This window comes from Pseudorasbora parva, chromosome 5 (genome assembly GCF_024679245.1).
Source record: "Pseudorasbora parva isolate DD20220531a chromosome 5, ASM2467924v1, whole genome shotgun sequence".
Taxonomy (NCBI): Eukaryota; Metazoa; Chordata; class Actinopteri; order Cypriniformes; family Gobionidae; genus Pseudorasbora; species Pseudorasbora parva.
The window spans coordinates 52907596-52919417 of NC_090176.1; the positions used below are offsets into that span (position 1 = coordinate 52907596).

Genomic DNA, 11822 nt, shown 5'->3' on the forward strand with positions numbered 1-11822 from the left:
TCAGTGTTTGCCAGTGTTGTGTGTAGTGTCAGTGTTTGCCAGTGTTGTGTGTAGTGTCAGTGTTTGCCGGTGTTGTGTGTAGTGTCAGTGTTTGCCAGTGTTGTGTGTAGTGTCAGTGTTTGCCGGTGTTGTGTGTAGTGTCAGTGTTTGCCAGTGTTGTGTGTAGTGTCAGTGTTTGCCGGTGTTGTGTGTAGTGTCAGTGTTTGCCGGTGTTGTGTGTAGTGTCAGTGTTTGCCGGTGTTGTGTGTAGTGTCAGTGTTTGCCGGTGTTGTGTGTAGTGTCAGTGTTTGCCGGTGTTGTGTGTAGTGTCAGTGTTTGCCGGTGTTGTGTGTAGTGTCAGTGTTTGCCGGTGTTGTGTGTAGTGTCAGTGTTTGCCGGTGTAGTGTGTAGTGTCAGTGTTTGCCGGTGTTGTGTGTAGTGTCAGTGTTTGCCGGTGTTGTGTGTAGTGTCAGTGTTTGCCGGTGTTGTGTGTAGTGTCAGTGTTTGCCGGTGTTGTGTGTAGTGTCAGTGTTTGCCGGTGTTGTGTGTAGTGTCAGTGTTTGCCGGTGTTGTGTGTAGTGTCAGTGTTTGCCGGTGTTGTGTGTAGTGTCAGTGTTTGCCGGTGTTGTGTGTAGTGTCAGTGTTTGCCGGTGTTGTGTGTAGTGTCAGTGTTTGCCGGTGTTGTGTGTAGTGTCAGTGTTTGCCGGTGTTGTGTGTAGTGTCAGTGTTTGCCGGTGTTGTGTGTAGTGTCAGTTTTTGCCGGTGTTGTGTGTAGTGTCAGTGTTTGCCAGTGTTGTGTGTAGTGTCATGTGTAGTGTCAGTTTTTGCAGGTGTCGTGTGTAGTGTCAGTGTTTGCCGGTGTTGTGTGTAGTGTCAGTGTTTGCCGGTGTAGTGTCGTGTGTAGTGTTGTGTGTCCGCTCCTCAGGCCCTGATTATGTCGCTCTGACTCCTCCAGATCTCTGCGGAGCTGCAGAATGAAGTCCTGGCGAGTCTTCTCGACACCGACAGTGACGTTGTGGATTATCTGCTGAGGAGGAAAACTCCACAGTGTGAGTAAGTGAGATTTGGGTCGTACTGTATGAACACCACATTCTCAACTGAGAAAAGGCATCAGTTGTGTAGTCAGACGCGCAATAAACACCTGAACGCAGATTGAGTTGTGAGTCTCAAAAATGAGCCTGTGATGTTTATCTGCTGACCCAACATGTAGGTGTGTGTGTTTCTTCAGGAGAACAAGGTTCTCTAAACGAAAAAAAAAGAAATATAAATAAAAAATAAAACAAAAACGATTGGTTCGTGTCTTAAGACATCAGTGTGTCGTCAGGAGCAGCAGGGTGTGTGTGTGTGTGTGTGTGTGTGTGTGTGTGTGTGTGTGTGTGTGTGTGTGTGTGTGTGTGTGTGTGTGTGTGTGTGTGTGTGTGTGTGTGTGGTCTAAGCATGTTTGTTTTGCTCTCCTAGAATTGTTCCCCATTCACATCATTATCTGACCGACACACAGCAACGGTTGAGTTAAACATCTTCATTTGTGTTCTCCTGAAGAAACACACACACCTACATGTTGGGTCAGCAGATAAATATCTAATTTTCATGTTTGGGTGAACTATCCCTTTAATACACAAGCACTGCACTTTAACTAACATTAACAAAGACAGCGCTCAATCTTTCCCATAAATCCTCTGAACTCCTGCAGCGAGTCCAAGTGCTCCAGTGGTGAGATTTCTCCGTACGACAACAACTCTCCAGTGCTCTCGCCGTGGCTTCATCCATCGGGACACCAGCACCAAAGTCTCCAGGATGCTCTCTCGGTGAACTTCTGCCTCTCGCCCTCACGAGCCGAATCCGGTGAGTTCCAGAGCCGGACAGTAACTCAGCTCATTTACTCGAGTCCTGTACTGAAGTTCACTGTTTGAGTCTCTGTGCTTTACTGGAGTATTATTTTTTCTGTAATCTTCTGACTTTAACTTCACTCCATCTGAAAGACAAATATCGTCCTCTTTACTCCACTACATTTCTATCAAGGTCCTCGAAGTGGAAAGTCGTTTCTGTCGCAGCTTTGAAAGTCAGTGCTGATTTTTTTCTTCTTTAAAAGGTGTTTGGGTTTTTGCAGAAAGCCTTTCAGGAATCACTCTTGTAGAGTCTCGTGAAGTTCAATGATTTCACAGCATTTATTAAACACTGATTTATAGTTTAGAGCAAAATGGAAGAAGACGGATGTCCAAATGCTCATTTAGTGGAGTATTCACATAAACAAAGTTGATTCTGTCTTCAGTGAAGGTGAACAGTGTGAGAATATCAGATGTGTATCAGTGTATTGGATCCGTGCATTCGGCCTTAAAGTGACAGCAGCTTTGTAACTTTTCTACAAGTATTTAAATGAGTTTAAGTTAGTCGTCTGCTAGTGTGTCAGATGGAGCGTCACTGACTGGCTTAAACCATGATGGCATAATGTGCATTTATACAACTATAAGACAATAATGCGGCGACATAAAGAAGGACATTTACTTTTGATACTTAATTACTTTTGAAAACAAATACTTCTGTACTTTTACTCCAGTAAAAATCAGTTTTTACAACTTTCACTTGTAACGGAGTAATATTTGACCAGCAGTACTTTTACTCTAGTAATGAAGTTGTGTAGTTTGTCCACCTCCAGTGAGTTCTGACACTCGAGAAAGGCATCATACAGCAACTCCGTACATCGTTTCTGGAACGTTTTTTGCCGAAATCAAAGATAAAAATCATAGTCATGGCGTGTCTCATCTAGGGTTGGGTATCATTTGGGTTTTTTAAGATACTACGATATTAAAACGGTGCCGGTGCCTAATAAACAATTTATTAAAATGTAAAAGTATACATAAATACATAAATATAAAAAGATACGAAACACAATTTACTTAACAAATTCACAGTAAACGTTAAGCCACCTAACCCAACTAGAATAGGCCTAATTTAAAGGAAGTGTGTGTAAGATTGTGGCCAACACTGGTACTGCAGGTGTCTGCCCCTCCCCCTCCCTCTGACTCGAGGTTGCCAGATTGGCTGCAGGATCATCAGGAGCGTTTGTAGATCTGCAGCTGTGGTAGCTAGAGCAGATCTGGCAACCCCAAACACTACTGACTCCTGATTGGTCGATAGGGGAAGGGCGGAGCTTCAGGCCAAAACACAACATGACATCATCAGCATCAGTTGAGGGCAACAACAACTTTATAATGATAATATCCTGGCCAGACTACTGTTGGCAGTGTCTGAAATTAACATGATTTCGTAATGTCTAGTGACATATCAGGACATGATTCATTTCTTACATACAGTACCTTTAACACTAAAATAACAGTTACAGTGCTAACAACAGCAAAAGTAGTTTGTATTCTTGGTATTCGCCCTCGCGAGCCGACTCCGGGGAGTTCTGACACTCGAGAAAGGCATCATACAGCAACTCCGTACCTCATTTCTGGAAATGTTTTTGCTGAAGTCAAAGATAAATGGTGTGTGTCAGTGATGAATGTACTCTGTTCCTCAGGGGAAACGGTGCATGAACAGGCCCGAATCTGGAGAACCAGACACACTCTTCTGGCAGGACTTCATGACAAACTCCTCACAGGTACAACATTATACACACACAACACGCCTTCCTTCATCCAGGGCTCGACATTATGCATGTTCATGCTCCTTCGGACGAGTAAATCGTTTATTCACTTCTCCGAGCAAAAAATGTGCTTGTCCGGAATTTTTTTTGATTATTTGTTTTTGTGTGTGTGTGTGTGTGTGCGTGTGTGTGTGCGTGTGTGTGTGCGTGTGTGTGTGCGTGTGTGTGTGCGTGTGTGTGTGCGTGTGTGTGTGTGTGTGTGTGTGTGTGTGTGTGTGTGTGTGTGTGTGTGTGTGTGTGTGTGTGTGTGTGTGTGTTGTAAATATGATTTATTCTGAAGCAATATTCTTACCAGCATTTAATCAGCTTTGACATATTTAAATCTGCATATTTTTACCTTTTATAAAGGGCATTTTTGTCCCCTAATCTTATTAAATGTAGGCTACGCTTCAGGTTTCATATTATATTTTTTAATTTGATCTATACATTATATTAGAATAAGACACTATAGGGCTGTTACCAATCAAATTAAATAATTTACACTGAAAAATTACAACTGCATTAAATAATGTTATGAGATTAGTATTTTTGAAGAGACAAATAAGAAATGTTGGAAAGTATGATTAAACATGAATCTAAACCACCAGTAGGTGGCAGCAGGTGAGTCTTAATGAGTGAGTCATTGAGTCGATTCATTCAAACGATTAATTCAAAGGGCTGATTCATTCAAACAGCTGATTCATTCAAACGATTCATTCAAACGATTCATTCAAACGGCTGTTCATTCAAGAATGAGGCAGTCGTTTACGAACAGGTTATTGAATCTTTGATTCAACTGATTCATTCAAACACTGAATCGTTCAGTAACACACACACACACAGCGTTAAGGTTCTGCTGTGATATTTTCGCAGCTGAAATGGAACAAAAACAGTCAATATTGCATCTAAAATGTAAGTGATTATTGTTGGAGCAGTGTCATTTTCAGTCGTGATGGTGTTCAGGAAAACACACTCTTGGTTGTGTGATGTTGTTTAACTGTATCATATGTTATAAATATATAAACTGCACATGTTGAATGTTTAGCTCAGTTTCTCAGTGTCTCGTGTTGTGATTTCTCCTCGAGAGGCTGCGGAGCGTCAACAGCGCCACCTTCAGTTCATTATATATTACACTATTATCCACTATCCATCGCCTCTTACACTAAACTAATGATCATTCTTGCATTTTGGTGATTTACTCTGTATTTTTTGTTATTGGCGTTTTAATCAGGCTGTTGTCCGTCGGGCCACTAATATTCGCTTTCACTTGCACTCTCAAAAAATCCACTTTACGTGGACAAGCCTTAATGTCACGGTTAGTCAAGTCATCTTTATTTCTATCGCTCTTCTCCAGCGCCGATTGTGTCAGAGCAGCTTCAGTGTTAAACAGGACAATACTGCAGCAGAATTAGATTTGGCTGTACAGTCGTTCTGGAGTAAACAGTGATGTTATCAGCTTATTTTAATTTATCATAGAGAGACAATGCTGGCAGATCAGTATTAGAGTTTATAGAATTCAATAAGACCTCATTAATTAATGTTATTTGCTTTATTTCTGTCTTCAGGTTCAGATGGAGTCCTGTATAAACGCGTCTCCTCTGACGTCTTCTATGATGACGATAACGACGCCAAACCAGCTCCAATCACAGCGAGCCGCCGGACTGCTCTCGTCCAATCAGAGGAGGCGACCGCACCATCCCTGCAGCCGCGTGTCACTTCCTGTCATGCTGCTCAGGGGGCGGGGCCAAAGAGCTTCAGTGCGGAGCCGCACCCAGAGAAGTGGCAGATTTGGCAGCTCTTGTCTTCAGACACTATAGACACGCTTCCGGAGACAATGGTGTGAAAATGCTGTTTAAAGGGACGGTTCGGCCACAGACGACCTGACACACATCATGGGAACATTCATCACATGGACAATAATAAACACTGAGGAGAGCCAAACAGGTTTGATGCACCGGCCCTTTAAGAGCCACCGTTTGAATTGGCATTTGATTGACAGGACGCATCCGGGAATGTTCCACGTTGTTTTCAGATTACTATTGATTTTTTAAATTTGGGATTTAATATTTAAAATGTTTTAACTCTAGTCTAACGAAATACACCACTGCTCAAAAATTAACACTTTTATTCATCAAGGCTGCATTAAATTGATCTAAAGTGATATTTATAATGATATAAAGGTTCTTTTTCTCGAATAGACTTTCTAATGCATCAGTTTCCACAGAAATACAAACTGCTTTCTGACTCAGTATTTTTGTCTTGTTTTTAGTCCAAATATCTAACAATTCTTAAATCAAGAAGTATTTACTAGACAAGCAAAAGTAATTGTCTTGTTTTGGGGAAAATAACTCTAAATGAAGAGAGTTTTTGCTTAAAATAAGATAAATAATCTGCCAATGGGGTGAGAAAAATAATCTTGTTTTCTGTTTGAATTAAGATTATTTTTGAGTAAGAAAAGCTTTTTTTGCAGTTTATGAACTGATAATAATCCCACTTTACTGTATATTCACGTAGAGATCAGATGATCTACACTGGAGGAATATTACACTGCTTTTTGGAGTTATGATTTAATAAACACAGCCTTGATGAGCAGAAGAGACCACGCTTTTGAACAGTAGTGCACATTTATATTTGTAATTGCTATAGGTGTCGTTAGAAACATTGATTAATGTGTTTCTGGGAATCGTTCATATGCTGGGTGTATGAATATGTAATTCATACTGATATTAAATGTAGATTTTTGATTTTCTATTTTGATTTTATTCGATTTGAAAGTTGAAGCGACTGACTCGAATATAAAACACATTCTCAGTTCGTGTAAAATCAGCGGTTTATCAGTATATCCGTCCAGTAGTTCGTCTCTTAAAGGGACAGTTCACCCAAAAATGAAAATGACCCCATGATTTACTCTCCCTCAAGTCATCCTTTTAAGTTAGGAATATCTATGGATCTAATATGACCCCTGACCTGTAATGTTGCCTGAATTATAATCACACACTGTGTGTTCATTGGCCAGAGGAGAACAGAATGGAGAAACCTTATTAATATTGTGTTATCTTCTGTTAACACTGTGAAGCGGCTTTGAAACCATCGGACTTGTTAAAAGCGCGCCGTGTAAATAAAGGTGACCTGACTTGATGTGATCTTAGGTGTGTATAACATTATTCTTTCAGACGAACACGATCAGTTATCTTAATAATGTCCTTTCTCTTCCCAGCTTTATAATGGCAGATCAAGATTTGAAGCCCATACAAGTGCATCCATCCATCATAAAAGTGCATCAATCCATCATAAAAGTGCATCTGTCCATCATAAAAGTGCATCCATCCATCATAATAGTGCATCAATCCATCATAAAAGTGCATCATCATAATAGTGCATCCATCCATCATAATAGTGCATCTGTCCATCATAAAAGTGCATCTATCATCATAAAAGTGCATCCATCCATCATAAAAGTGCATCAATCCATCATAAAAGTGCATCTGTCCATCATAAAAGTGCATCAATCCATCATAATAGTGCATCAATCCATCATAAAAGTGCATCATCATAATAGTGCATCCATCCATCATAATAGTGCATCTGTCCATCATAATAGTGCATCAATCCATCATAAAAGTGCATCATCATAATAGTGCATCCATCCATCATAATAGTGCATCTGTCCATCATAAAAGTGCATCTATCATCATAAAAGTGCATCTATCCATCATAAAAGTGCATCAATCCATCATAAAAGTGCATCTATCATCATAAAAGTGCATCCATCCATCATAAAAGTGCATCAATCCATCATAAAAGTGCATCTGTCCATCATAAAAGTGCATCAATCCATCATAATAGTGCATCAATCCATCATAAAAGTGCATCATCATAATAGTGCATCCATCCATCATAATAGTGCATCTGTCCATCATAATAGTGCATCAATCCATCATAAAAGTGCATCATCATAATAGTGCATCCATCCATCATAATAGTGCATCTGTCCATCATAATAGTGCATCAATCCATCATAAAAGTGCATCATCATAATAGTGCATCCATCCATCATAATAGTGCATCTGTCCATCATAAAAGTGCATCTTTCATCATAAAAGTGCATCTATCCATCATAAAAGTGCATCTATCCATCATAAAAGTGCATCCATCCATCATAAAAGTGCATCAATCCATCATAATAGTGCATCTTTCATCATAAAAGTGCATCTATCCATCATAATAGTGCATCTATCATCATAATAGTGCATCAATCCATCATAATAGTGCATCTTTCATCATAATAGTGCATCTTTCATCATAAAAGTGCATCTATCCATCATAAAAGTGCATCTGTCCATCATAAAAGTGCATCCATCCATCATAATAGTGCATCAATCCATCATAAAAGTGCATCTATCCATCATAAAAGTGCATCAATCCATCATAATAGTGCATCAATCCATCATAAAAGTGCATCTATCATCATAATAGTGCATCTGTCCATCATAAAAGTGCATCTATCCATCATAAAAGTGCATCTATCATCATAATAGTGCATCTATCCATCATAAAAGTGCATCTATCCATCATAATAGTGCATCTGTCCATCATAAAAGTGCATCTATCCATCATAAAAGTGCATCTGTCCATCATAAAAGTGCATCCATCCATCATAAAAGTGCATCAATCCATCATAATAGTGCATCAATCCATCATAAAAGTGCATCTATCATCATAATAGTGCATCTATCCATCATAAAAGTGCATCTATCCATCATAATAGTGCATCTGTCCATCATAAAAGTGCATCTATCCATCATAAAAGTGCATCTGTCCATCATAAAAGTGCATCTATCCATCATAAAAGTGCATCTGTCCATCATAAAAGTGCATCCATCCATCATAAAAGTGCATCAATCCATCATAAAAGTGCATCCATCCATCATAATAGTGCATCTGTCCATCATAAAAGTGCATCCATCCATCATAATAGTGCATCCATCCATCATAAAAGTGCATCCATCCATCATAAAAGTGCATCTGTCCATCATAAAAGTGCATCTATCCATCATAAAAGTGCATCTGTCCATCATAAAAGTGCATCTATCCATCATAAAAGTGCATCTGTCCATCATAAAAGTGCATCTATCCATCATAAAAGTGCATCTGTCCATCATAAAAGTGCATCTGTCCATCATAAAAGTGCATCTATCCATCATAAAAGTGCATCTGTCCATCATAAAAGTGCATCTATCCATCATAAAAGTGCATCTGTCCATCATAAAAGTGCATCCATCCATCATAAAAGTGCATCAATCCATCATAAAAGTGCATCCATCCATCATAATAGTGCATCTGTCCATCATAAAAGTGCATCCATCCATCATAAAAGTGCATCTGTCCATCATAATAGTGCATCAATCCATCATAAAAGTGCATCTATCATCATAATAGTGCATCTATCCATCATAAAAGTGCATCTGTCCATCATAAAAGTGCATCCATCCATCATAATAGTGCATCTGTCCATCATAAAAGTGCATCCATCCATCATAAAAGTGCATTTTCATTTTTGGGTGAACTATCCCTTTAACTCTTTCCACGCCAGCGTTATTAAAAACAGTCTCCAGCCACCGTCAGGTTTTTTGGCCATTTTCATCAAAGTTTAATAGGCGAAAGAATATTGTTTTATGAATATCTGAGCATGCCATATATCAAAAGAGCTGACCCTCTTCTTTTAAACAAAACAACCCATTTTATTCTCACTTTTTTCATAAAAAAGCTTTATTTTGAGTAAAAAGCTGAGAAAATCAGGTGTGTGTGAAAGCCCAACCCCTCTAATGCGTCAGTCCTGTAGCTCGGCACATCAGATCTATATGAGGATTAATGATGAGGATGATCACCTTATTTTTCATATGCATATGATTACATGCGATCGCTTGTTTCTGCGTCTTCCTCGCCTGTGTTTTGATGAGGAGATGCGTAATAGCGCCCCCTAGCGTCTGACAGTGAAAACACCGAAAATTCAGGGTTTGGTGGGGAAAGAGTTAATGAGCCATGGGTGTGTTTGGGACGTAACGAGCAATAAACCAATCAGAGCCATGAGCGGATTCACTGATTACATGAGGTGTGTGTGTGTGTGTGTGTGTGTGATGGGTAGGTTTAGTGTGTGTGTTGTGCTCCGTCTATAGGCTCATATCACAGAACACGCTCGCGGCGCGTCGAGTGTGTGATAAACTCTCGTCTCTTGTGCAGCTGATTGGCTTTATATTTTCAGCATCAGTCTCTTCATAAGATGACGAGCGTATAGTTGTTTCTCACACCCTCTCAGAGAAGCGAGCTACAGAAACAGATGTATTTATTTATTCATGTTATTTATTAAATAGTCCACTATCCGTCACCACAGTGTGTAAGCTGCTCTTCTTATCTTCAGCGTGTCGTATATTTGTGTAAGAAACGTTTATCTCTGTGTCTGAAGCTCTAATAATCGCACCCTTCACACCAGCCACAGTTCATGCTTTATAATGAGTGCCATATTTTATACTCAGTGTATTTGTACAGCCGAGAGAAATATAATGTTGATCATGTTGCTTTTTATAAAACATTATATATATATATAGCTGCTCAATCATTTGTATCCAGATGATGGCAGAACGAATCGTTCGCTGTTCAGACGTTTATGTTAATCATAAAACACAATAAACTGAATGTCTGTCAATGTATTTTTTATTTTTTTATTTGGATTTATTGTCCCATGAGTAACACAGAACCGCGTCCCTTTCACACACAATCATCCTTACAGCAAGAAGATAAATCCCTGAAGATATCAAGAAGATATGATCTTCACAAGTGTTCTAATGTTTTATGATCTGTAGATTTAAAACGCTGCCTCTAAAGCCGGAGGATTATATTTAACACTTGATCGTCTAAAATGTAAGGCCTTAAAGCTACACTGTGTAACTTTAGTTTATTCTTCGCTTAGTTCTTTCATAAATATTTGTGCTCATTAATGTATATTTACTTCTTTTAAGTAATAAAGTATTCTCGTAAGTTTATAATCTGCCGTTGGAAACCCATACGGGTGAGGGTTTCGAGCGCCGGTCGCCATGTTGCTCCTCCATCTTGAAAGTACAGCAGCCACAGAGGGACATACCCGTAAACTCAAGCTTCCCCTTTCGTGTTTTAACACTCGATGGCACTCATGGACGAGGTCGAACTGGAAGCCACGTTAATCTTGGACTAAATCAGCCATCGAAATCAGAATGGAGAGGAACAGAAGCTAATATTCTCTGGATGGTCATAAACCTTTACACCGCTAGATGGGGGAAATATCACACAGGGGAGCTTTAAAGATGTCTGAACCCTCTCGTCCTCTTCGACGACCGAAGCCTTAAAATGTAACCCCCTTTATTTAGCTAATTTATTTTTGCTTAATAATAATTTTTTATTATTATTTAGAATTTTGAGGGTATTTTATGCAATATTTATAAAAAATGTATTAGCAATTTCTTTTCCCATTAAAAAATTATAACACACACACACAAACACACACACACACACACACACACACACACACACACACACACACACAAAGTCCCGTCAGCCTTTCCTTCCTCATATAAAGCCATGGAGTCTCTTCAGAACATCTGGAATAATCCGCTCCATCCGTACGGATAGGGTTGGGCATCGTTTTGATTTGAACGATTCTGATTCCGATTCCGATTCTTACTTTCGATTCCGGTTCTTTAAGGGGTGGAGTCAAAACATGCCACATCGATATTCAATGAAACGCAGGACAGTGTTTGGAAACTCTGCTTTTTCTTGTGTGGCCGCTCGTCAGTGGAACATATTGCCTACAGAGCTAAAAAAAAGCACAAATTTTTATACCTTCACACGCCAAGTAAAGAAATGGCTTTTATCAAATCAAATTTGTTCCCACATGTGACTAGATATGTGTATGTGTGTAAGTGTGTGTTCTAAGGTCAAAGTATGTGAAAGGTGTGAACATGAATGTTTGTACAATTTCTGTTTTGTTTTATTTATTTATTTTTATTTTTTTGGCAAGTATAAATTTTATTTCTCATGTTTGTTTATATATTGTAGCTTAACATCAGCCTGCCCAGGGACTACGGGTGAAAATTAGCTCTTGAGCTAAAACCTGGTACTATGCATCTCTCCCTTTGAGGTTAATGTTTATTGTACGCTGTCCCTGTTTCTTAAATAAATAAATAAA

The 11822-nt window shown here is 39.2% G+C and overlaps 1 protein-coding gene across 4 annotated transcripts in view; it reads left to right on the forward strand.

The window, feature by feature from the left end:
• The window catches only part of LOC137075770 (rho GTPase-activating protein 6), a 58086-nt gene extending 52124 nt beyond the window's left edge, over window positions 1-5962 (forward strand). For 3 of the 4 annotated variants that reach the window (XM_067444717.1, XM_067444720.1, XM_067444719.1), the window contains exons 10-13: window positions 935-1032; window positions 1670-1821; window positions 3500-3580; window positions 5170-5962. In XM_067444717.1, coding sequence (XP_067300818.1) covers window positions 935-1032; window positions 1670-1821; window positions 3500-3580; window positions 5170-5447 — 609 coding nt within the window. In that variant the 3' untranslated portion in view covers window positions 5448-5962. The remainder of the gene's footprint in view (window positions 1-934; window positions 1033-1669; window positions 1822-3499; window positions 3581-5169) is intronic. The other variant, XR_010905103.1, reaches the window with a different exon arrangement.
• Window positions 5963-11822: the final 5860 nt, after the last annotated feature.